The 27,053-nt window shown below is 44.7% G+C and overlaps 2 protein-coding genes across 7 annotated transcripts in view; both read right to left on the bottom strand.

Moving 5' to 3' along the window:
- The window catches only part of SLC1A2 (solute carrier family 1 member 2), a 91,221-nt gene extending 69,502 nt beyond the window's left edge, over window positions 1-21,719 (bottom strand). Inside the window, exons 1-2 of one of the 3 annotated variants that reach the window (XM_054068751.1) lie at window positions 21,277-21,717; window positions 2,531-2,764 (exon numbers count right to left, since the gene is read on the bottom strand). Coding sequence is in view for 2 of the 3 variants with exons in the window: in XM_054068752.1 (XP_053924727.1) it covers window positions 21,277-21,293 (17 nt within the window). In the remaining variant the exon portion in view is untranslated. Of the gene's footprint in view, window positions 1-2,530; window positions 2,765-21,276 lie in introns of all 3 variants that reach the window. The other 2 variants (XM_054068752.1, XM_009571889.2) reach the window with 2 other exon arrangements.
- A 3,393-nt stretch (window positions 21,720-25,112) lies between these two features.
- PAMR1 (peptidase domain containing associated with muscle regeneration 1) overlaps window positions 25,113-27,053 on the bottom strand; it is a 53,864-nt gene continuing 51,923 nt past the window's right edge. The window contains exon 14 of one of the 4 annotated variants that reach the window (XM_054068300.1): window positions 25,113-26,173. In XM_054068300.1, coding sequence (XP_053924275.1) covers window positions 25,637-26,173 — 537 coding nt within the window. In that variant the 3' untranslated portion in view covers window positions 25,113-25,636. The remainder of the gene's footprint in view (window positions 26,174-27,053) is intronic. The other 3 variants (XM_054068298.1, XM_054068299.1, XM_009571890.2) reach the window with 3 other exon arrangements.

Here is a 27,053-nt window from a genome sequence, read left to right on the forward strand (position 1 = left end):
GAAGGAAGAATAAACTTGAAATTATTTTTTCTCTATTATAACCAATGAGAAGTGATTGCCAAAAAAAGGACAAATAGTCAGAGTAGTCTGTGCTGGCAAACACAAATAAACTATGCAGAATTGACCAGGAGAGCTGAAATTAACTGTGTGCCACCTTCCTCACATTTCTTTGTAATTTTTTTTTTTCTTGCAATGAGTAAAGATTTTAAAAGCAACAAACTGGCAGAATACCTACGTTTCACCTATTTTAATAAAAAAAAGTATTTGGATAGCACTATGAAAATCCTATAAAGCCCTTCTTCTCTCACTTCCTTTTCAATAAAAACCTGGCATTTGTATCATGAATTAATTCTAGCAACTTTCAAGTCTGGCTCTGGTTCAGGTGACCAACTATTCCCAACAATCTGAAGAAAAAATGTGCTCTAGAGATTTACAGTGTAAACAGAACAGAGCACATAGCCAGAACTGTTAACTCTTACTTCAGTATTTGTCGGTGGGTCACTATTTGATGTGTTAAAAAAGATCAGGAGTGGAAAAGTTTCAGGTCTAAGGCAAGCTAGAATGTGTGGGCAAACATGTGGGACACTGCCCACATGAATGTGGGTGTTCGCATGCATAGTCACTGAGAATACATACTTACACAAGGGAGTCTGCTTAATGAGCCTACCAGGGACCATTAAGGAGTGCAGTGCATATAGGGTCTTTGGTAGAAGATCTACTCATACAGGCACTGAACAAGCCACACGAAACAACCACTTTGTATGCGGATGAATGAATAGGGGACAAAAAAAAACCTAAACATAACAAAATATTATGGGCAAATAATTTCTTCATGCTGAAATATAACTTCTCATTTTTCACTTTTGCACAGGGAAGCTCATAATACATGATCCCACTGACCTGGAACGATGCATTTTAAACAAAACTTATAAATTCTGAGATCTTCATGTCGAATGTGAATTGCTTTGAAATTGACTGAAACATACATGATATGATTATTGATATGAAATCCATAGATAAAAACAGAGGCTACTAACTATTGTTACCTACGTTGAATAGTAAGACAAAGGACGTCTCTGCCTCTGCTGGGGGAAGTCACTGATAGTTATCCTTTGCTGAGTTGTGAGTGGATTTTTTTAATATAAAATCATATTCAGTACTGTCCACAAAACAGAAAAGCTAACTCATCATGTTTTCTTTTACAGTGGGTATTTACTGTAATTTTTCTAACTACACACTTTAGGCTTATATTGAATCTGATGTGCCTTTTTGTCTGCCTTATTGTTTTCTGGCTTTATTTCTGCTAATCCAGCTAATCTTTGTGGCACCCCATGGCACTTGAAAAAACAAACATGGAATCACTAGAGCAAGCTAGCTGATGGTTTGAAAACACTAACAGTGGAACAGCTTGTCAGTGACAATTGTTAGCTATGCTAAAGGATTTTAGAAGAGGTGCAGATTTAAGGGTAAAATCTGGAGTCTCTTCTGTTCCACATACATTATTTGAGTATTTAAAAAAGAATTAAGAGTGTAATTCTTGGACAGAGTGATGCTCCTCTGAGAAGACACCAAAAGATTCAAATACAGCTTAGCCAACTCCTTTACCATCTTCTCCAGAGTCCCTGGAAAAAGGATATGTTGAGGAGGAAATACAAGATAAGAATGTTGAGTACACTCATTAACCATTATAAATTATTCCAAAGGCTGAAAATTAAAGCACCTGCTAGAATATTCCAATTTATACAGGGACAGGATTATGAAGATCACTTCCACGGAGCCAAATACTTCTTTTGCACTGAACTTAGGACATGGCGAAAATAATTGAGAGAATCTGTCGATAAATCTTTAAGAAATGTGGTTTGAGGCCAGTAATACTCAGATAGACAAAAGGAATGATAGCTATGCCATTTCCTCCTTAATGTAAATTCTGCAGTGTATCAAATGAGGCAATTTAAAACTATGCCACGTTTCTCAGTTATGTCCTTTATGTCCTAGAGACACCTGGCAGCTTGGTGGCAGATCACCATTTGGACATAATGTGACTGCATGTTTGCATGGGTTTTTCTTAGTATGTGACTATAAGTAAAAACATCTTCCATGGCTGAGTAGATGTGTGAGCATCTTCTTTAAACAAGGAAGACCCTTGACAATAATTGTTTATGGCCAATTTCAAGAAAACACCACATTCTGCTCTTTTTCTACACTGTCATATAAAAAATGCCCCACTGGAGTCATATCTTCCTTTCCTAATTGCTTATTCAAATATTAACTGGTTTCTGTCTCCTGCTATTTTGTTCTGCTAGGCAGAAGCAAGAGCACAAGCCATAAGAAACAGGATATCATAAAGTTCAAATGTGTTTTGACTTTCCTTTTCCTGAGTACTTTTTCGTAGTAGTCCTTTCAGTCTCCTCCTTTCAGTTTCTCAGCCAAGTCTGACCTCCAGGCACCCACTGCTGTTTCTGCAGCTCACTTTCAATGTGTCTGTCCAACCCATCACCCATTCTGGCAGGGTCCTCTCATCAGCTCTTACCGGTGGCAACTTTCAGTGCTCCCTCTGCAGATGTAGAGCTGGTGGCTTTAAGGTGAAAGTTCTAGTTCTTTCTTCCCATCACTTCCAGCACTCAGTGGGCAATGGCTGTCAGGAGCAGCATAGTCATCTCAGATGTGCTGACTGCTGAAATCCTCCTCTATTTGCATGAGGAGAAGGGATATGATGGCTGCTACACTGATTCAGGTATCATAATGATTTCATACGTTCAATGAGCTTGAATAAAAAATATTATGAACTGTCAGTAGAAATAAACTGTCACTTAACACTATTTCAAGTCAATATATCAATCCTACACTGTCATTACATCAGTTTGTCAATGGAATCTAAGCAATGAAGCAGTTTCATATGCTGGTTGAACAGCATGACATAAAGTGGAAAAATGCTTGTACTTATGAAAGAAAATGGCAAATCAAGATTAAGTGATCTATATACAGTGGAAAACAACACTAACGAAATATTGTTCTACATGTTTTTATTGTTAAGCTCCACAAGATATGTTGGGGTAAACCTAAAGTTCAAAATGTGGAGGAATAAAGCTACTGGAATTCAAGCCTTTCTATGACTGCATCTTTACTATTCACTCAAGACAGAAAAATGCATTCTTTTCTCCTGATTTGGACAACACATCCAGATTAACTAACATCATTGTTATTTTGAATCAGAAACATTTTTCTGTAAGTTAGTGAATAAATAAAACCTAAAAACTGAGTTAGTTTCAGTCTCCACCTTATTCTTGCTTTCACCGAGGCCCCTACATCAAAGGGCAATAACAAGCGATCGTGTCTTTTTTTAGCTAGAAAAAAGCAGCACATAACTAAGCTCTGGTAATAAACATTGCCACACTCTTGCTGGATTTCTGTAAGAGAGTGCAAGCTGTCCCAAGCAGACAGCTCTCTCTCTACCGTAAATGTATGTAACAGTTAATGTGCAGCTGGGCTCTAATCCCCAGCGCTGGCTTTTGGACACTGCCAGCACAATGACAATGGCAAGATCTCAAGTGGATTGATCTAAGACACAGAGGTTTCTGAAGCACACACAATTACTAAATTGAGTTACCTAAACATAACAGCCTACCTCATTTGTGGAAAGGCAAAATAACTACTGTTTGAAAGCACCTGGTAACACACTACCACCACATAAGGCAGGAAGCTGGCAAGAATCCCAATAGTCAAATTGGGATTCCTTCAATCTGAATTTAGCTACATATATTCTTGGTTTATGTTTCACAAAATCCTTAACTGCTGCTGATAGTAACATCTCATTGCTAAATATTAGACAAGAAAAAATGTATTTTGGCAAAAATAGCTAGGTATGATAAATACCAACCAACATATTGGGATTTTACTCTTTGTACTATGATTTTGTGCCTGCTGCCAAGTTACCTAAAAATATGCGGCTTACACCACACCATCCTTGTGGGTTTTACCTGTTTCCCACTGCCCAGTCAGTCTTTCCACCTACTCAGTGATTTCGAGCCAAACACAATCAGTTGATCAACATTTGAAAGACACTCAAGCCTCCATTACTAAGTGAGGGTGAAGACCCCCTACACCTTCCTCACTGAGGGACAGAGGCTGCAGTGGAAGTTCAAGCTTTATTTGGCTTGCAAGGGTGCCACCATGTGACACAAATCCGTTTCCAGAAAAGGGAGACAGCAATGTCCTCCTCAAATCACTCCAGCAACTTGCTTGAAGATGACTGCTCTGAGGCCCTTCTGCCCTTAACTTCGAGCCCAGTACCGTGCCTTTCAGAGGGTCCCCTAAGTTCCCCTGCAAAAAGGCTGCTGGTAACCCCCTTCAGCACATCACCAGGGGACATATATGTGCAAACAGGACAGGAAAGAAAGCAAGAAGAAAGGCAACAGCTAATGCTAGAAGCAAGCTTCCTATTTAAGTTTCTTTAGTATTAGAGTGACATAGGTTTTGTAACACTTTTGGCCTACATAGCTGTAAAGATTCCTTCAGAACTTTTTATATCAATAGGAATAAAAAATAAATAATTAATAACCTGGGCAGTTTCCAGTATAGGACATTGCCATCTGCCTGTTCTAAGTCTCTCTAAAATATCAGGTGAGGTATTCTGATGTGTTTTTCACTTCCTGTCCTAGATTGCTGGGATATAAATAGCAGCCAGGTGTTAACTAGTTCCCATATGCATGCATGTGTGGTGGGGCCACGTGTTTATATACATGTGCACTTTTAACGACAAATCTTTCCTCAGCTACCATAGCAAGAGCAGTTCTTACACAGATAAGGACCAGATGCTTCATTAATGAGATAACTTTCTGCCTCAGAGAAAATATGCTGCAACTGTACAACTACATACTTGGTATGCTGCTTCTGCCATTGTATGGGGCCAATTGCCCTCTGTATGTTTGGCATGAATTTGCAACAGAAGCCTCCACATTCTGTATGAATGGAGGCTATGGTTTACCTCATGCCATGCTTTGCCCTAGTCTGTGCTCCTTGCGACAAATAAGACAAATACTGTTCATTAGTGGCTTACGTATGCAAATATAGCATCAGGCCATGGCAGCATTTCAGCTTGTGGACACAGAAGCAGCCATGCTGCCAGCATGCACATAAGTATCCAGAAGATGACAAGAGCCTGCCAGGAACCTGCCCAGTGGGGACCACTTACCTAATGAGTATCAATAACTAACTGCAGGTAAACTTACATTAGCCATTTAGCCCGAACCAGGAGAAGTGTCTGGAGTGAACTTCCTGACGATGTCCACCTGTTGCACTCTGGTTCACTTTGCAGAGCTGTGTCAGGTCAGATGCACTGAATTACTTTTGGATAAAGCTACACCAGGAAATGCACTCTAGGAGCACACCTAAGGCTCTCCACATACTAACCAGTGCAGTGTGGAGTTATCAGGACTCCTGCTGGGCTGGACTATTATTCGTGTATAGCCTGAAGCCAATCTCTCTCATGTAAAATCAGTAACATGGACACATTAGAATACAGTATGGTATGCCAGAGGTATATGGCATCACAGCCTTATTTAAGAACTGAGATATGAAGATACTACACAAAGACAGCTGCATTCCATGTATTTGTAGTACACAGAATCTCAGAACACCTAAGTTTGCAAGGGACCTCTGCAGAGCCTTTAGCCAACTCTCCTGTCCCCAGTTACATGCTATATACGTGTTGGCATTGGTGGGGATGGGTAAAAATCACAAGTGCTGACCATAATTTTCATAGTCTAGAAGAAATAACATTGTTCTTTTTTTCCCCTTTGGACTGAGAAACATATTTGAGAAACAGGCTTTCAGGCTCTGTATGGGCCTGACCTGGGACATAACTGGTACCCGCGTCTGCTTCTGTGCTAGCCTGGGACATCCATACTAGCAGTCTGCTGTGCTCAAGCTAATTGGCCTGGCTAAGAGGTAATCATTAGCCTGGATACAATGCTGGGTTAATACAGTTACACCATCTTCAAGATCTAAACTGGTCCCTGATCATGTTGTTCTTCCACATTGGGAAGATGTCAGCCAACCCTTTTAAAAGGGTGCTGCATCAGACATACTTGTCCAAAGGAGTAGCAACAGACAGCTTTGTGCACAGCACCTGCCTGAAAGCCTTTCTGAATGATGTGCAGTGTGTCAGAAGCTTAGCCATACGCGTGACTTGTTTACCGGTGATCTCTGTCATTGTTCCTGAGAGAGAACAAATTTCCAAGATCCAAACTTAGATCTGCTGGGGCTAGCACAGTAAATGACGGGAAGAAACTGCAACGAATGGTTGGAAAGGCAAATGCCAAGGGTTCCTGCTCTGGGGAGGATGAAGTCCACCATCTGGAAACCATGTTATGGCTTGAGGAGGCCACAAGTAAAGCAGAGGTGAAGTCATTCTCAGATTTGGAGCACAAATTTCGAAGTGGAGCTAAGTGAGACTAGCTTGATTTACACAGAAATGTGAACTAGCAGTTGATATAAGTTCCCTTAGACCTGTTTACCTGTCTTCCCTGGGGTAGATATATGAGGACAAATTAATGCATTTACACTTTTGGCAAGTATCAGTTAGAATGCAGGTTTTACTGCCACCCTCTCTAAGCATTCTAGTACCAAACTGACCGTCTTCTCACTCACACAGATTTTACACTTGCATACATCATTGATTATTCTGGATATGCCAAAGGGACGATTGATTAAATTTAAATTTGTCCCAAAATATCTACTTCAGAAGTGCTGTTCATTATCTTCTTATGAGATGCAGTTGCCAGTGAGCTATCACAGAATAAGAAATAGCTCAGTTCCTGGATGGAGCTCAAGGACCTTGACTTTGGTAATGGCAGCTGCACCCAGCCCACACATCCTGCCACCCATAGGGAGGCAGCCACTATGCCTGTATATGGTTACCAGTATTAAAAACCAACACTGCAAACCTGCCATTGTGAAAATCAACATTGCAAAATAGACAATCAGGTTTTGAGATTGATAGATAAAAGTCTCAAAATTTCCTGGCAATTTTGGAAGCCACACCAGTGAACCAGCTGAAGACAGAATCAGATATGCCTTTCTACGCAGCCAGAAAGAAGAAACATTTTACTCCAAACTAAACAAAATAGTACTGAAGGACAGACATGTGGTAAAGTCTCTTCTCAAGTGGCTGTCTTCAAAGAGACCCTAGGTGAATCATCAGTGTCTAGCAACAAGGAACGAAATATTATTTAAAAAAGACAAAAAAGAAGCTGTGAAGGACTAGAAATAAAAGAATGACAACAGAGATGGCTGAAAGTGTAGGAAGTAGACCAATAAAAAGAAGGCAAAAGCTACTGTGGAAATATGTGACAGAGGTACAATTAAAATGCATTATATTCTAGAAACAGCAGCAACGTCTACTGAATAGTTAATGTTAAGGAAAGAAGACAGCCTCTGAAATGGAGCAATGAAGCATACATATATATGTGTACACCTACATACACAGATATACATATACATATACATAATGCATATTATAGTTGTAGGCAACTCCCTTCCAAGGGGAACAGAAGATCCAAAATGCCGCTCAGTCCCTCCTCCTAGGGAAGTCTGCTGCCTGTCTAAGGCCCTAGGAAATTACCTAGCCTGGTATGGCCCTTGGAGAACCACCCATTACTACTCTTCCATGCAGGCGTCAATGAAGCCGCAACACATAGTCCAAGGGCAATCAAAAGAGACTTCAAGTTGGTAAGGGAACCTGTAGTACAAATTATTTTTCACTCTCTCCTTCAAGTTACAGGCAGCAACATTGGAAGAAACAGACATAGTATATTAACACATGGCTCTGTGGCTGGTGTCACCGGCACAATTTTGGGTTTTTCAATAATGGGATGGCCTGCACGGCACCAGATGTGCTGGCATCAGATGGTATTCACCTTTCTCAAAGTGGGAACAGGGTCTTTCCTCACGAGCTAGTGGGACTCATTGACAGACCTTTACACGAGATTTGAAGGGGGAGGGAGGATGATACCAGGTTTGCCCATGACAAGCTGCAGGATGACATGCCAAGGTTAGAAGCGTGAGGTGCTAGTGAGTGCCCTCAGTCTGATCCTCTGAGACATGCTGGCTATAGTGGAACATACTTGAAGTCTTACAGCAATCAGCCAGGAGCTCCTGAGGCAAAAGGACCCAACAGGGAAACACCATTGAAATACCTCTCAAGAATTCAGGGGTATTCCTCCAAAAAGGTTACACAGCCTACAGCACAGCTGAAGTGCCTCTACACCAATGCATGCAGCATGGGCAACAGGAGGAGCTGTAAGCCACCGTGCTGCTAAAAAACTATGACCTGATTGCCACTATTGAAACTTGGTGCGACAAATCCCATGATTGTACTGTGGCTATCAATGGCTACAGACTATTCAGAAAGGACAAGTGGCGAAAAAGGGATGATGGTGTTGCCCTCTCTATCAAGAAATCGATAGAGTGTGAAGAGCTGTCCTGAAGAATAGCCACAAGCAGGATGAAAGCTTATGGGTAAGAATTAGAAACTGAAGGAACAAAGGGAACCTTGTGGTTGCTGACTACTTGAGTCCACCTTATATACAGGAGCCCACTGATGAAGCCTTCTTACTCCAGCTACAGGAGGCATTGTGCTCACAAGCTCTCATCCTGCTGAGGCACTTCAGTTACGCTAACATCTGCTAGAAAAGTAGTATGGCAAGCTGTAGACAATCCAGGATACTTCCAGAATGCTTGAGGGTAACTGTCAGTCTGATCTCAGTGCTGGGGAAAGTCACAGAACAGGTAATCTTGAGTGCTATCATGAAGCACATGCAAGAGAAACGGGTGATCAGGCCAGGTCAACACGGGTTTACAAAAGGCAGATCTTGCCAAACTAACCTGATCGCCTTCTATGACAAAGTGACTCGACTACTGGATGAGGGAAAGGCTGTGGATGTAGTCTTCTTGGACTTTAGTAAAGCCTTTGACACAGTTTCTCACAGCACTCTGCTTCAGAAACTGTCAGCCTCTGGCCTGGACAGGTGCACACTCTCCTGGGTTGAAAACTGGTTAGATGGCCGGGCCCAGAGAGTGGTGGTAAATGGAGTTAACTCCAGCTGGAGGCCAGTTACAAGTGGGGTTCCCCAGGGCTTGGTACTGGGTCCAGCCCTGTTCAATGTCTTTATCAATGACCTGGATGAAGGCATTGAGTGCACCCTTAGCAAGTTTGCAAATGACAGTAAGCTGGGTGGAATTGTGGATCTGCTGGAGGGTAGGGAGGCTCAGCAAAGGGATCTGAACAGGCTGGACCGCTGGGCCGAGGCCAATGGCATGAGGTTTAACAAGGCCAAATGCCAGGTCCTGCACTTGGGGCACAACAACCCTATGCAGTGCTACAGACTGGGGGAAGAGTGGCTTAGAAAGCTGCATGGAAGAGAAGGATCTGGGGGTAATGGTTGACAGCCGACTGGACATAAGCCAGCAGTGTGCCCAGGTGGCCAAGAAGGCCAATGGCATCTTGGCTTGTATCAGAAACGGTGTGACCAGCAGGTCCAGAGAGGTTATTCTCCCTCTGTACTTGGCACTGGTGAGACCACGCCTTGAATCCTGTGTCAAGTTCTGGGTCCCTCACCACAAGAAGGATGTTGAGGCTCTGGAGTGTGCCCAGAGAAGAGCAACAAAGCTGGTGAGGGGGATGGAGAACAAGTCTTATGAGTAGCGTCTGAGAGAGCTGGGGTTGTTTAGCCTGGAGAAGAGGAGGCTGAGGGGAGACCTTATTGCTCTCTACAACTACCTGAAAGGAGGTTGTGGAGCGGAGGGAGCTGGCCTCTTCTCCCCAGTGACAGAGGACAGGACAAGGGGGAATGGCCTGAAGCTCCACCAGGGGAGGTTCAGGCCGGATATCAGAAAAAATTCTTCATGGAAAGAGTCATCGGGCACTGGAACAGGCTGACCAGGGAGGTGGTCGAGTCACCTTCCCTGGAGGTGTTTAAGGAACAGGTGGATGAAGTGCTTAGGGACATGGTTTAAGGGAGTGTTATGAATGGTTGGACTCGATGATCCGGTGGGTCCTTTCCAACCTGGTGATTTTACGATTCTATGATTCTTAAGCCAGGTAATAGGCAGCCCTACCACAGCAGATGTGATACCTGCTGGTTACCAATGCAGGTGTGCTCAACAGTGACGTAAAGCAGCCCGATTGGGCTGCAGTGATCATACAGTGGTGGAGTTCACAATACTGAAGAATATGGGTCAGGTGAAAAGTAAAGGACCATGAATTTTAGGAAAGCAAACTTCCAGCTCTTCAAGGAGTTAGTCAATAGGACCCTCCAGGAAATTGCCCTCAGGGACAAGGGACCAGAACAGAGCTGGCAGACCTTTAAGGACACTTTCCACAGAACACAAGAGCTCTCAATCTCCAGGTGTAAGAAATCAGGAAGGGAAGGCAAAAGACTGGCTCAGTCAAGACCTGCTGGTCAACCTAAAGGATAAGAAGAAAATGCATAGGCAGTGAAAGCAGGGACAGGTAACCTGGGAACAATATCTGGGGATAGACAACCTGGGAACAATTCCTGGGCAAGAGAATCAAAGAATAACATGAGCATCTATAGATATGTCAGCCAGAAAATGAAAGTCAAAGAAAGTGCATCATCCCAATTAAGCAAGACTGGCAAACTGGTAAGAACAGACAAGGAGAAGGCTGAGGTACTCAACAACTTTTTTTGCCTCAATCTTCACTGGCAATCTCTCCTCTGACACCTCTTGAGTAGATGGACTGCAGGACAGGGACTGCAGGGGAAAAGTCCCTCCTACTGCAAGAGAAAGTTTCTGACCACCTGAGGAACCTGAACATACGTAAGTCTATAAGACCTGACGTCCCAGAGTCCTAAGGGAACTGGCAAGTGTAGTCGCCAAGCCACTCTCTATGATATGTGAAAAGTCATGGTAGTCAGATGAAGTCCTCAGTGACTGGGAAAAGGGAAACACTGCACCCATGTAGAAAGAAGGGTCCTGGGAACTACTGACCTGTCAGCCTTGCCTGGGAAGATCATGGAACAGATCCTGCTGGAAGCTATGCTAAGGCACATGGAGGACAGGGAGGTGATTCAAGGCAGCCAGCATGGCTTCACCAAGGGCAAGTCCTGCCTGATCAACCTAGTAGCTTTCTATGATGAGGTGACCACATCAGTAGACACAGGAAAAGCAATGGATGTAATTTATCTGGACTTCTGCAAGGCCTTTGACACAGTCCCCCACAACATCCTTCTCTCTAATCTGGAGAGATATGGATTTGATGGGTTGACTGTTCAGTAGATAAGGAATTGGCTGGATGGTACATCCAGAGGGTAGTGGTCAATGGCTCCGTGTCCAGATGGAGATCGGTGATAAGTCTCCCTCAAGGCTACGTATTGGGACAAGTAGGATTGAGTGCACCCTCAGCAAGTTTGCAGAAGATACCAAGTGGCATGGTGCAGCTGACATGCCTGAGATGGGATGTATTCCAGAGGGACCTGGACACTGTCGAGAAGTGGGTCCATGTGAACCTCGTGAGGTTCAATGAGTTCAAGTGCAAGGTTCTGCACTTGGGTCAGGGCAACCTCTGGTACCAATATAGGCTGGGGGTGAAGAGACTGAGGGCAATCCCGAGGAAAAGGATTTAGGGGTACTGGTGGATAAAATGTGAGACGTGATAGTAGTAAAAAACTCTTCTGAGAAGTATGAGGCAGCCATTTGCAGAACCAACTCACTCTCCAGAGAGGTGTGCTGACTGGGGGCTCTTATCAGGGATGTCAACAAGAGGCTACTGTGTGGACCTGACCTGGCATGAGCTGAATGGCTCAAAGCAGGTGTATGCCCCCAGCCTCAGTGTCAAGGCCAGAAGTGCTGGAGAGCATGTCTAGACTTGTCTAGGGAGGAGGGACATGCCTGAGCCTGTTACCTGTCCCCCTCACCTGATCAGGTGAGAGGCAGGGACAGATAGTTTAAAAACCCTCAGGAAGGCCTGCAACCACTCCCTATAACTTCGTCTTGCCTTTCTCTGTTTGTCTCTTGTCTCTGTTTGTCTATTTTCTCTCCCCCTCTGCAACTTTCTCTGCAACTCTCTCCCTCTGCCTGTTTGTTTTGCCTGTTTGTCTGCTTGTCTCTCTCTGTTTGTTTTCTTGTGTTTATGTGTTGTGTGTGGACACCCACCATCTTCTGGACTCACCAGACAAAGAAACATGTGCTGCTATATGCCGAGCTCCTAAGGTGGCGACTATCTCTCATCTCTTGCAACTATTTGTCTCCTGTAACTCATTTATCCTTTCCTATCTTTTCTCCTTTTTCTTCTTTCCTCCTTTTCTCTTTGCAACATGTGTGGCTGCAGTGGGCAGTAGCAGAGAGTTTTGGTTTGATTTCGGGTTTGACTCCAGGCAGCATTAGGGCTCTCGGTGCTGTCTGGGCCTCAGTTAAGAGGTTGTTGCACTGTTCCAAAGCATTGCCACTGAGGGCTGTTTCGGTCACTTCTGCAGGCTGTGACTCTTCCTGCCTGTGCTCTGTCCCCTGCGGGTTCTTTGATCGTTTGAATCCAGTGTAACTGTTTTGCTCCAGTGTTTAAAGGGCATGCATCTTACTTAGTAAAAGATATAGTGTACACCTAGACCTCTGAGTGATTTTTAATTACTCTGGCACCGTGCCAGGAAGAAAGAACTCACTCTCTTTTAAAGTGGGCCACAACAGCTACCAAGCTTAATACAGCCCAATGACTACTATTTCCCACAGAAGAAAAAGGCAGGCACTGGGAGATCAAAGAACCACCCAATGCAGGAAAAGATCAGATGCGAGACCATCCAAGGAACCTGAAGGTGCACAAGTCCATGGAACCTGATGAGATGCATCCATGTCTCCTGAGGGAACTGGCAGATGAAGCTGCTAAGCCACTATTCATAATATTTGAGAAGCTGGGGCAGTGTGGTGAAGTTCCCACTGAGTGGAAAAGGGGAAACATAACCCCCATTCTTGAAAAAGAAAAAAAAAAGAAGACCTGGGAAACTACAGGTCTGTCAGTCTCACCTCTGTGCCTAGCAAGATCATGGAGCAGATCCTCCTGGAATCTCTGCTGAAGCACATGGAGGTGATTGGTGGCAAATCATGACTGATGAATTCAGTGACCTTCTATGACAGGGCTACAGCTTTGGTGGATAAAGGAAGAGTAACTGACATCATTCACCTGGACTTAAGCAAAGCATTCAACACTGCCCTGCATTATATTCTTGTCTCTAAACCGGAGACACGTGGATTTGATAGATGGACCACTTGGTGGATAAGGAATTGGCTGGATGGTCACACTCAAAGAGTCATGGTCAATGGCTAAATGTCCAAGTGGAGACTGGTGAAGAGTAGTATTTCACATTCAGTATTGGGACTGGTGGTGTTTAACATCTTTGTCAGAGACACGGACAGTGGGATTAAGGGCACCCTCAGTAAGTAGGCCAACAACACCAAGCTGTGTAGCCCTGATAGAGTAGCCCTGAAGACTTAGGGCTGCTGATGGATGAGAAGCTCAACATGAGCCAGCAGCGTGTGCTTGCCAGCCCAGAAAACAAAGCGCACTCCATGCTGCATTAAAAGAAGTGTGACCAGCAGGTCAAAGGAGGTGATTCTACCCCTCTGTTCTGCTCTTGTGAGACCTCACCTCACTGCTTCCAGTTATGGGGTCCTCAGCACAGGAATCATAGAATCATAGAACAGTTTGGGTTGGAAGGGACCTTAGGAATCAATTAGTGCCACACCCCCCCCCCCCGCCATGGGCAGGGACATCCCACTAGATCAGGCTGCCCAAGGCCCCATCCAACCTGGCCTTGAACACCTCCAGGGATGGGGCATCCACAGCTTCCCTGGGCAACTTGTTCCAGTGCCTCACCACTCTCATGGTGAAGAAATTCTTCCTTATGTCTAGTCTACATCTGACCCCTCTTCAGTTTATACCCATTGACCCTAGTCCTACCACTACAAGCCTTTGTGACCAGTCCCTCCCCAGCTTTCTTGTAGGCACCTTTCAGGTACTGGAAGGTTGCTGTAAGATCTCCTTGGAGCCTTCTCTTCTCCAGGCTGAACAAGCCCAACTCTCTCAGCCTGTCCTTGTATGGGAGGTGCTCCAATGATCTGATCACCCTTGTAGCCCTCCTCTGGACCCATTCCAACAGTTCCATATCCTTCCTATGTTGAGGATTCCAGAACTGAACACAATACTCCATGTGAGGTCTCATGAGAGAGGAATAGAGGTGTACCCTCGACACACTGGCCACGCTTCTTTTGATGCAGCCCAGGATACAGTTGGCCTTCTGGGCTGTAAGTGCACATTGCTGGCTCATGTTGAGCTTCTCATCGACCAGCACCCCCAAGTCCTTCTCTGCAGGACTGCTCTCAATCACATCTTCTCCCACCCTGTACTGAAATCAGGGATTGCCTTGACCCAGGTGTATAACCTTGCACTTGGACTTCTTGAACCTCATGAGGTTTGCACAAGCCAACTTCTCCATCCTGTCCAGGTCCCTCTGGATGACATCCCATCCTTCCACTGTGGCAACTGCACCATTCAGCTTGGTGTCATCTGCAAACTTGCTGAGGGTGCACTCCATGTCTTTGTCAATATCATTGACGAAGATATTAAACAGCATTGGTCCCAGTATGGACCCATGAGGGACACCACTTGTCACGGATCTCCACCTGGACCTCAAGCCACTGACCACTACTCTCTGAATGTGACCATCCAACCAGTTTCTTATCCACTAAACAGTCCACCAATCAAAACCATCTCTCTCCAATTTAGAGAGAAGCATGTTGTGAGGGACCATGTCAAAGTCTTTACAAAATTCCAAACAGACCACATCCATTGGTTTACCTGTGTCCAGTGCTGTGATTATCCCATCACAGAAAGCCACTAAGTTGGCCATACAGTATTTGCCCCTAATGAAGCCATCCTGGCTGCCATTACTCACCTCAGTGTCCTGCATGTGTTTTAGCATAGCTTCTAGGAGGATCTATTCCATGATCTTCCCATGCACAGAGGTGAGGCTGACAAGTCGCTAGTTCCCAGGGTCATCTTTTCTACCCTTTTTAATGATGGGCACAATGTTACCCTTCCTCCAGTCACCAGGGACTTTTCCTGATGGCCATGACTTTTCAAATATCATGGAGAGTGGCTTGGCAACCACATCAGCCAGTTCCCTCAGGATTCTGGGATGCATCTCATCAGGTCTCATAGGCTTATGTATGTTCAGGTTCCTTAGGTGTTCACGAAACTGATCCTCCTCTACAGTGGGAGGGGCTTTACCCCTCTGGTCACCATCTTGCTGTCCCATGACCCAGGAGCAGTGAGGAGAGTGGTTGTCAGCGAAGACTGAGGCAAAAAAGTTTTTAAGTACCTCAGCCTTCTCCTCATCTGTTGATACAAGGTCACCACTCCCAACCATCAGTGGGGGTACGTTCTCTTTAACCTTCCTCTTCCTGACTGATGTACCTGTAGAAGCCTTTCTTATTGGTTTTCACTTCCCTTGCCAAGTTCAGCTCCAGCTGCACCTTGGCCTAAGGAAGGACATGGATCTGTTAGAGTGAGTCCAGAGGAGCACCACAAAGATGGTCAGAGGGCTGGAGCACCTCCCATATGAGGAGAGGCTGAGAGAGTTGGGCTTGTTTAGCCTAGAGAAGGCTCTAGGTAGACCTTATAGCAGCCTTCCAGTACTCAAAGGGGGATGCTTTATTACAAAGTACAATGACAGGTTGAGGGGTAAGTTTAAAGAGGAGAGCTATATTAGGAAGAAATTTTTTACTATGAGGGTGGTGAGGGTCTGGAACAGATTTCCCAGAGAACTTGTAGATGCTCCATCCCTGGAGGTGTTCAAGGCCAGTTTGGATGAGGCTTTGGACAACCTTATCTAGTGGAAAGTGTCCTTGCCCATGTCAGGGGGTCTGGAACAGGATGATCTTTAAGGTTCCTTCCAATTCAAACCATTCTATGATTCCATAAGCCAGGGATGTGCACTCACAGCCCAGTAGGCCAGCCGTATCCAGGGCAGCTTCAAAAGAAATGTGGCCAGTAGGTCAAAGGAGGTGATTCTGCCTCTCTACTCTGCTCCAGACAGACCTAACCTGGAGCACTGCATCCAGCTCTGGAGTCCTCAGCACAGGAAGGACATAGACCTGTTTGAGCAAGTCCAGAGGAGGGACACAAAAATGATCAGAGGGATAGAACACCTCTCGTATGAGGAAAGCCTGAGAGAGCTGGGCTTGTTCAGCCTAGGGAATAGAAGGCTCCAGGGAGACCTTATTGCGGCCTTTCAATACTTAAAGTGGGCTTCTGAGAAAGATGGCGACAAACTTTTTAGCAGGGCCTATTGTGATAGGACGTGGAGTAACAGTCTGAAAGAGAGTAGATTTAGATTAGAAAAGGAAGACTTTTTTTTTTTTACAATGAAGGTGATGAAACACTGGAAAAGGTTGCCCAGAGGGGTGGCAGATGCCCCATTCCTGGAAACATTCAAGGTCAGGCTGAACAGAGCTCTGAGCAATATGATCTAGTCCAAGGGGAGCAGTTGGACCAGAAGACTTCTACGGTCCCTTCTGACCTAAACTATTCTACAATACTACATAAATTTAAATGCCTTGAAGAATAACCCAAAGTTTAACTCATGCGTTGAGAAAATAGTAAAAAAAAAAGCTATAGAGCACAAAGCAACCTAGAAAAATCACTGTTTTTTCACTTGGTGTTTATATTTTTAAAAATCAATAAACAGACCAGTCACAGTCACACTAAAAAAAGATATGTTTAGAGTTTGTCAGCAAAACTTAAGAAAAAAACACCAAACCCCCAAATATTGTTTAATTCAACCCAATATTCCCCTTCCACCTTCTTTTCTTTAAAACACTTCAATGAATTTGATTTCTCAGACATGTCAGTGAACTTGCACTTTCGTGACTTTCACACTGTTCTCCTAAAGACACCTGTAATTAGCAGAATATCCCTTAATACTTCTATGGCTTCATTCTTTTTTGTTCTTTCTTGTAATGATCCCCAGTTTGGGATTGCTTACACAGGATAAAATATGTTGTAGATAAAAGTTAGAAGATATGATGATCTTTGAACCTAGTCTGTCATCTTTCCCAAGCACTGAGACGTACTGCAGCTAATTGTCTTAAAGCTTTAAGTACATTGAGAGGCTTTGAAATTAATATAGAAGTAGGATTAAATACATAAAAGCATACTTATTTTTATGGCTTGTATGACTCTGGAAATAGCATTTTAAACTAATGAGCTGGAGATTAAAAGTGTGAGGTACTGTTCTTGGCAGGAGAGAAGTTTTCATTAGCAGATAGACAATAATAGAGATGATGGGTTTAACAGCTCCAGCCAGTGTTTTCAAAAACTCACACAACTAATTGTTCTAAAAAGCAGGTATTGCAACACATTGGGCTGGAGAAAGGAATTGAATCATACAGAAAATTAAAAGGTATTAAACAATAAGGTACTGAAGATGAAGTCCTGCTTGTTAGGCACTGAGCCTTCTCTCCACAGCCTTCCCAAGCACACAGCTTGCTCCTGCGTGTAGACAACTCATTGCAGAGATAGCCTGACACTGCAGGCTAGGGCTAGCGTGGGCTCCATGTTCCCCAGCATACACTGCCCCAGCATGCACACTGTCGCATACACCAAGAAGGAACCTGAATGCCAACCACACTGCTATGCAGGATAGACTTTCAATGACAGCCTTTTTAACTGCAAAACTGTGGCCCTTTAAACACTGCTCATAAATTTATAGTTACTAGTGACCTTGGTTGGGATAGCCTGTAGATCAAGGTAAAATAAGAAAATGAAGAAGAAAACTTAAATCCAGTAATATGATGACTACCTAACCATGCCTGTGAAATGGGAGAGGGCTGCCTAGCCAAAACCATGACAGGAATGCTCTGAAGCAGACCTGCAAACAAGAGGGTTGAGCTTCCAGCTCAGACACCCGCTGTGCCTGTTTAATCTACTACCACAGATGCAGTGACAGTGTCTCCTAGTGGCTGTATTTTGAAAGAACAGACACAAACCCAGACTTCACAACTGAAACTCCCACTCCTCAGAGGTATACAAAACACGAGATTTTTGGTTTCTAGATTTTTATAGTATCTAAACCAGCATCACTTGAATAGGTAAAATAAAATAAAAATTTAAAAATTTAAAATTTAATATCTGAGTTACAAAGTCGCATGCTGATTTAACATCTAAAACCTATCTCTACCTTATACAAATGTGTCTTAAAAAAAAAAAAAAACACAGTAGCAATTGCATTCTTTCCCTTTTGAAACAGTAACACTAAAGAGAGAGGTAAGACCCCTAACAAAACCATGTGAAGCAAGGTGTTCAGAACTTTGCTTGGGCATCAATTGGATCAGAGTCAACCTCATTTAACCTTTAGGTCCTCTCAGACCCTTAATAGCAAAGGAAATGCTTAAATGGTCTTGCTCCACATGTCAGCGGACCTTCGAATCACACTAAAGACTCAAAAAAGGCGATGCCAGCATAGATCAGAAGGCCAGCAGCACCGTGTCTACAGTCACATCCAGTGGAGGACATTTACACAAAAGAACATAAAAACAAGTGACCCTGAACAGTACTGATATTTGGTTCCAGCCATTCCTCCTTGAACTAGATATTTTCCATTTTCAGCACCAGCTAAACAGCAAAAATCCATCTTGGTAATGAGACCTGTATCACAGGGTTTTATGAAAGGATGACTTTAACAATCAAGATACAAACAGCATATTCGACAGTAAGCCAAAGCCCCACTAGTTGGAACTACAGCAAGGTAGACACAGAGGACAAATGGGTCTGATTTTGCCATGTTGGGGAGACGTCCTTTCTCATTTTCAACCAAGTGAAGTTTCCCGTTGTCCACCATCTCCTTGGAACAGAAAGATTTGGGCAGCAAATTTCCATATGTAGACAATCTTAACCATATAAGACACTGAAAGGAAAAAAATAATGACTGGAAAGATGCAGGCATGGAAATCTCTCCTAGCAAATCCTGGCTCTAAGTGACCAATATTTCTTAACAATGGAGTACAGATTTAGCTTCCTCTGCACATATATCAGGGCCATGTGTTGTTAGCCAAGTATCCTGTTACATCCCCGACATCCCCACTTTGGAGATTTTATGTAAGCTCCCCTATTAGAGGAGAAATAACACATTGCAAAGATGACTGTAGTTGGAGTAGTTCTATCACAACAAAATAAAGCCTTCATATATATTTCAGATCTCAACTAACCTATCTATCTGAACATCTCAAGAGCCACCAGACATAAACCTAGAGTACTTACAATTTTTCTCTACCTCCAGAACGTCTTTTTTCCATGCCCCTGTGTGTGCCTGAGACACACTGCTTTGCTTGCAGCAATGGGCACTTTCTGCTACCTTTTTCCTACTGTGCTGGTGGAAAGCCTTTCTTGAACAAGGTCTGGTCAGTATTCACTTTCCCTGATGATCCTAATGGTGCCTGAGTTTGCTGAACTTTAGGCCAGAGCTTAAAGCTTATCTCCATCCTCAGCTTTTTACCTGAGGGGAGGGAAAGATGACAATTCAGTTTTGGAAGTGGTTCTCACCGGTAAAAAGGGACTGACAAGTCAAATGCATCCCACTTGTCTTCCACACCTCCTTCAGCTATCACAGAGCACTAGTTGAATCATAACAAATACACAGTTGCAGCTTGTCTTAGTCCAGGTAAGTTTCCTATAAAGTTTGAAAGTAAAGCCTGAACTTTTTGTTTCTTTTCTCACCCTGATAATTTAGCTCTTGTTGAGTATGGAAAGCAAAAGCATGCATCTATCAAAGCTTTTCTGTTTCTGGCACTCTGAACTTTTTTAGCCCACCTGTTCAGCCAGCTTCTTTTAAAAGCACTTCTTCTACACACATTTTAAACCTGCTTTCATCCAAAGCTGAGAAAGCCTTCTAACACAGCCTCCTCTCATCATGTCTCCTCTTATTAAACTCCCGCACAACAGATCCCACATTCCCCTACAAGTCCGAAAAAAGCCTAGACCTCTAGAGCTGCCTTACTTGGAAATGAAAATGGCAGGTGACCAGAGCACCCAGATGGGAGCAAAAGTTGGGGAAATACATCCCATGACAAGACAAAAATGCCCCACAGATTTGCCCTCTGCCACACCTGGCATACTGTCATTTTTCTAAAGCAACCAAAGCTAATACTTTCTAACTTTTCACTCCTCCTAAGCCAACTGCTCAGGGGCCACTCTGCAGAAAGCCAGTTCCTTCCTATGTCCAGGTAACACCAGTCCCTTCCTATGTCCAGGTAACAGGACACTTGCGTGCACACTCTCCCAGACATGAGTCAGGTTATTTAAATCAGCTCAGCAAGTCTTTCAGCATGACAGACATGAAAGCAATATAAACAGAGCTTTCTTTTGCACTCTGTCCTCAGAGAGTCCTGTGCAGAGCAGATCATGCTGATACAACCTGACAACATCCAGGGATAAAGGGAAGGCTCACACCAGATGCAGTCTAATACTAGCTAGTATTATAAAAGGACAACCAGAGATCAAAGAAATGTTGTCTTTTCTTTCCTACTGCCAGTTACTCTGTAAACAAAATAAGCCCCCAGCCTCACCAGAGAGACCAAGCAGCCGATCTTCATAACCTTGCCAAGGGTAGGGAGAAAGGTTTCCTTCCAAGGGATGCTACCAGGCTGAACTGTGTTTGCTTTTCTTTAAAGCCTCTTGTATAACCCTTTCCTCTTTCCCAGCATTTCTCTTGCTAGCTCTGTAACACATTTTGCAAAATTGCAAAAGAAGTTGGATTTGCTTGTTGCCTTTTGAAGGGTGGGGTGGGGGTGATTGGGGGGGGAGACAGGTCCTCGATTCTTTTTGAACTATTGGTTATTATTACTATATTTAGGAGGCTGCTCCCTGCTCCACCTCTGAGTTAACCATTCACTTGAACTCGTCTTTCAGGCAGGTGGTTTAAACTTGATCTGCCCCCAGGGGTAAAATAAAGAAGTGATAGGAGAAAAATAAAAACCCTTCCAGCGGCTAGTATTTGAATATTTTTTCCCATAACTCTCTCCCTCTTCTAAAAGAGGATAGTCTGCTTCTCGTTTCCTCTCACTCCCTAATTATTCCATTAGGGGATGTCGAGGGGCAAGGATTAACAATGAAGTAGATGACAGGAAACTGTTCCCAAAAAGCACAATGCCGGACACCCCCCTGCCCCTCTGTTCTCCCGTTCCTCCCTCCCAAGAGACGGTCCCCCTCACCCTTCTGTCGATGCCATGGTCCCGAAAGCCCCCCTGTCCTCTCAAGAGTCCAAGAGATTATTTAGGAGAGCAGTGCGCGAAGCAGGTTGCCTCTTTGGGATAACCCTCGCTCGCGTCTGGGAAGGAGCACACAATTCCTTGCAATCCCGGGGGGCTCCGCAGGGTGAGGATCCGGCCGCTCCGCTCCTCCGCTCTTCTCCTACCCCGCGGCTGCGGCCCTAGCGAGGGCTCTCCGTGTCGCGGGGCCCGGTGCTGCTGCCCCTCGGCCGCCCAGCAGTGGCCAGCGGGGCGAGGAGGCGCTGGCACCTGGGCTGCGATCCCCTGCGCCCTCCCCTCGCCCCGGGGCGCGTGTGCGCGCGTGTGCGAGAGGTGGGGGGGGAACTTCACATCGGCGCGGTGTTGGCTGAAGCAGGATTGGAAGGTTTTAGCCCTCGAGCCGTGGATTTGCAGTCTATCCCTCTATTTTAGGCACGGGCTGACATCACGAGTCGTTGTTACTCCTATAAATCCCCCCAACCGCTCCTTGACAGCAGCGGGGGCAGAGGCGGGGGAGCGGCGAGCCCCTTGCCGGAGGAGGGCCAAGCGCCACTGCCCCACTCGCCGCGGCGCAGGCCCGGCCCTCCGCCCCGGGAGTGCCGCCTGGCGCCGGCCGGCAGCGACGGGAACCGGCGAATCCCCCCCGCCCCCGCGCCCTCAGGCAAGCGCTCCCGTGCGCCGCCGGAGAAGCCGGCCCCGCCACGCGCCCCCGCAGCGCTGGCACCTGCTCCGCCGCGCCCGGGGCTGCCCGGCCCTTCGCCAGAGCCGCCGCGGCGGGGCCGAAAGGACGCGACGGGCGGCGAACGGGACCGCCCGCTCTCCGGGACGAGCGGGGCGGCCGCTGCGGGCGCGCCCGGTCCCGGCGGCGCGGGGCGGTGCTGCCCCCTGTCCGCCGCGGGCCCCGCCGCGGACCTGGGAAAAGGTGCCCGTGCTGACCGCGGGGCCTCTCCGCGCCCCCCGCCCGTTCGCACCGCCTGCGATAGCGCCCGCCGGTGCGCGGCCCGAGCTGGAGGTAGCGAGGCGCTGCACACAACGGGGTGCGGCGGCCCCGGCCGTGCGGGGCAGGAGGCGCTGGGAACGCTTGCGCGAGGGCACGGAGATGCCGTGGTGCGACCACTCCTCCTCACCTCCATCACCTTTGGGAACTGCAGCACGCTTTACGCTGGAATTTTCCAGATCCTGTTGCCAGCTACAGGCTGGTGTGGCAGCCACTGTCTGTCCTGAGAGCTGCAGCCAGGTCGTGTTTGCAGAGTTGGGCAGGAAGTTCTGGACCTGTTCTGTGAGGACATTCTCGTGCCAGGACACAAGACAGCCATGTCAAGACACCGCCATGCAACATCAGTTTACCCCAGCTGAGGCTCTGCATGTCAACCTTGGTGTTGTCTTTCTATCCAACCTGATGTTTTGTTTCACAGAGAACAAATGTTTCTGCCGTAGCCTGTTCCTTCTGCATCAAGCCAGCAGCTGTACAGGAAGCTCCCTGCCATGATAAGGAGCTATGCAACTGCAGCAGAGGCACAGTTGTAAGTGCAAAGGCTGCCTGACCCTGCCCATGACTCCAGCTACCCTGTGACAACTTTTCTGCAAACAAGCCACTTCCAGTACCGGTCCTTAAAAAAGTCAGGATGCAGCTTAGCATGGTTTCCCTAATCCTAATCAAATACACTTTTTCTTCTTGTAATCTTATCATGGACTTAGGTTTTTCAAGGGAAACAAGTTACCAGGGCAATTCCATTAAAGTGCCTGAAAGTATGCCTGAGAAGAGCATGTACTTCCCTATGTCCTTTTAATTACTATTTTCCAGCTAAGCAGCCTGGAAAATACTTTTGGAAGTAATTTCATGCATCCTCAGCCCCCAAACATATAGAGAGACACAAATCCATTGTGATGAGTAAGAATGCAGGAACTGGTTTGCTGTCTTTTTTTTTTTCTTTTTTCATAGCACTACCTTTTTGGCCTTTCCAGAATGCACAGCTCCTTTCCTCAAGAGGAAAGATGTGTTGCTATCCATGTTGTGCTATTTTGCACCCTTTCTCCAACAGATGGATCCTCACCTGTTTAGAAAGAGATGTTTGAAATAGCTTTGCATCTTAAAAATAGATCCTAGCTATCAAAAGGATTAGTGATTCCAGCTCACAAGTTGTTTTTTTCAAGCATTCACCCTCTGGTTTTCCTCATTATTGGCATTAGATGTTAACCCCTATTCTGCTCTGGCTGTAAGTATGGAACTACTGTGGGTCAAACTGCCAGACAGGATGGACAAGCTGATTTGTAATTCCTACAAATACTAAGCATGGTACAAGTGCTTGGATATGTTGATATGACTGACCACCCATACATGTGAATACGTATGTCATGTAACAATAGAAATAAAATATGTTTGCATTTAGAGATTAGACAGAACTGAATCTAGGAGTCAAATATCATTGAGGTCTGTAAGTGTAATAGAACCAAATGCTACAGCTAATTCCTCTTTCTATAAAGGACTGTGCTAAAATCTGAATCCTAGTGTTGAGGGATGCCTGACCATTTTCTTGCTTCTGTTTTCTTTGAAGAACATGAAGACTGCAAAAGGAAGGGGGATTTAATTCTGCTCTGCACACACAGCTGTAGCAACCTCCTGCCGTGATTTTCATTCCATGAATCCCTTCAGGTTTCTCTTCAAGAATAAACTTCTGTAAGATATACAGCCAGTGAACAGGTATACTGTTGCTGCCCAAGCCCAGAAAATTTCATCTATTCGTTGCCAGATCTGTGAGTGGTTTGAAGCCAAATGGGAATAGGATTCAACACTGAGGAGGAGTTAGAGAATCAGTAAATACTAGGCATGGGTGATTGTTAGTAAAAGCAGAAGAGTGAGGGCTAAAGCTGGAATTAACATAGACTTTTGCAAATCTGTGTGGACTGCCTAACTCTTGACAAAGATTTCACAGCATTTCACAGAGCAGAAACCAGACCTGTTAGCTTACAATTTCCATAGTCATGCGATAGGCTAGACAGGACATGATTTCCGGACCTGAGTCCTTCTTGGCAAGAACACTAAATCAGATCTCCAGCCTTCATATCCAATTATTGCTGTGAGGTGGTTTAGGCACTGTAATGATTTGGAGGTCTACAAATTCCAGAATGTCATAGATGACTTATCCAGGAGCCATTACCGATAGGAGACATTCCCATGTTGCTCCTCCCCAACTTTTTCTAGAGCCACAACTAGTCTTGTGGCTCTAGTCTTGAGCCACAACTGAACAGAGAATGATTTAGTGAAAGAGCAATGATTTAGGACGATGAGGAAACTGAAGTTTCTCCACTGGACAACATGGCCAATGGGAGAATCTTACACTTTGATGTCAAACAGTACAGTCAAGAAAAGCCTCTGCTAAGTGTGAGACTTAGACATTATTCTTCACCCTGAAGTTGGAGGAGTTGTTTTGCCACAAAAGTATGTGAACTGATGGAAACCAGAAGTTTTCCTGAAGTTTTCGTAGGTGTTTGAAATAATCCACATGGAAAAATGCTTTTAAAAGTATGTTTCAGGTTTTCATCTGTTCGAAATACAAGGTGGGAGAGAACTCCCCCATACATTTTACTGGAGTGGTCCATGTTGAACAATAACAGCACTGGATGTATTAAGAAAACAAAGAAGTCTTGCTATTTACATAGTAACTGAATTTTGTGCTAATTCTGCCTGTCAGTGTGCCTGACAAGTCCCAGGTGGGAGTCACATGCAAACAGACAAGGGCAATAGAGAGTCCCTAGACTGTGACATAGATAAAGCACGAGGAAACTAAATAATGTGAGACATGGGTATGTAGGTTAAAAAAAAATAAATCATGGTTTATTTAAATGTGTAAAGTACTTGGGAAGGAAAAAGATTACATTGCACTATGGCAATACAGACAGCACATACCGTAACAAGATCATCCATCGTAATGAATTCAGACTACTCTTTCCAGCCTTCTAATCATCTTAGTCACACATATCTTTGGGAGAGCCTCACTGTCAATTTCTCTAGGGAACTCCACACTACAGAATAATTTCAGTCAGAATTCATTGTCCTGTTTCTGTATGTCAGACTTCAGAGCATATCATTGTCCTCCCACCAGGGGAGACAGGCAAAATATGGTAAAATTCAGGCACTACAACCTTCTGTCATGAGTTAAGTAAAAGTAGCCTGATGGAACATCTGATCCTAGGATAAATTACCAGGCTGCCTGCCTTAACCTTATCCCAGATGTGGCACATCACTGGGATGAGAAGTCTAAAGTAGCAGAGGCTGAGAGAGAAATATAGATAGTCATAAAATGCCATTTCCAGATCCAGCTTTCTATTTCAGGTTCTTCTCAATCCAGTCTTTAAAGGGAAAAGCTTTGGTGTAGCCACTGTAGAGTTCTAGGCTGCACATTTTATCATAACCCCAGCTCACTAATCCCATCAGGTGCCACCTTAGCTCAGGAGATGCTTTTGCTGGCAACGTTATGGCCGCAATCCCACCAGTCTCAGCAGGGCAAATATTAGAAAACGCTGTGTGATCTTGCTTGGCACAGAACATGCTGTCGGTCATGCTGACTTGTATCCCATTATCCTCGTACTGTTGCTCACACAACACTGAATCTACCATCCGAACAACTCCCATACGGATTGTGTCATTCTTGTATCCAGGATCTTTAATATCAGCCAATACCTTCCAGCCAGTAATCATTATTTTTAAATCCTCCGTGGATGAAGTCAAGTCATGAGAGGATGACAAGCAAATGGGTTGAACATAACTGCTGATTCTGGCTTTGTCCAAGAGTTTGATGATAGCTATGTCAGAATCAAGTAATATAGGGTCATAATTGGGATGCACTATGATGGCAGAAATCTGGGGAGGAAACAATGCAGGAAGAATTGTAGAGTTAACAGCCACAGCAAGTCAGCAGTACTCTTTCCATACTACTATATTACATGTTAGTTTATTTTGCATACTTCTATACTAGGGCTTCAGGACAGTTTTTATTGCATGACGCTCTTCCTATTAAAAAGCAATGAAGGATTTTTTTTCAGCAAAATGGGGAGTTAATGTGCAATTAAAGTTTTTCCACTGTTTTTCACTGTTAGTTTACATGCCTTGTCATCTTCAGCCTGTAGAATTTCAAGGGGGGAAAACGGGAGCTTTGAGTTAAAATGTAACCTTCTAATTGAAAGAAGGAAAGAATACTAGCAATATATTGGATAATGTTGGGGCCAAACCTTTACTGCTAGTTACCTTGATGAAACACTACGAGAATGGATGGGATTCCTATAAGGAAATGTTGTAAAAGACAATGTATTTCCTTACAGGAAAAGTCTGAAAAAGCGGGAATTATAGAAAGAAACTAAAAGCGGATAGGGAATATATCAAAAATAACTATGATTTATTGGATTAAATCCATTAACTCACATAATCCCCCCCCCCAGCAAAAGAGACATAGCCAGAATTGCTGTATTTCTCCTCATTTTCAAGTCTACCTTTCCAGTTGTACTTGGAAGAAACAAACCACTCTGTTTAGCCTGTGTTGGTATTTTTGGAGCTGGAGTCAGATATGAACTTCTTTAGAGTTTAGAGCTGTGCAGCCTTGGGGCTGAGATATGAAATGTGCTCATGGCCTCAAACCAGGATCTAGAGCACAGGTTTTTCCCTCAAATTATGCTAATCACTTCTGTCAGTAGCTGGCATCACTCCTACTTTTTTTCATGGCAATATCACTGGAGACATGATGGGC

Source organism: Cuculus canorus, chromosome 5 (genome assembly GCF_017976375.1).
Source record: "Cuculus canorus isolate bCucCan1 chromosome 5, bCucCan1.pri, whole genome shotgun sequence".
Classification (NCBI taxonomy): domain Eukaryota; kingdom Metazoa; phylum Chordata; class Aves; order Cuculiformes; family Cuculidae; genus Cuculus; species Cuculus canorus.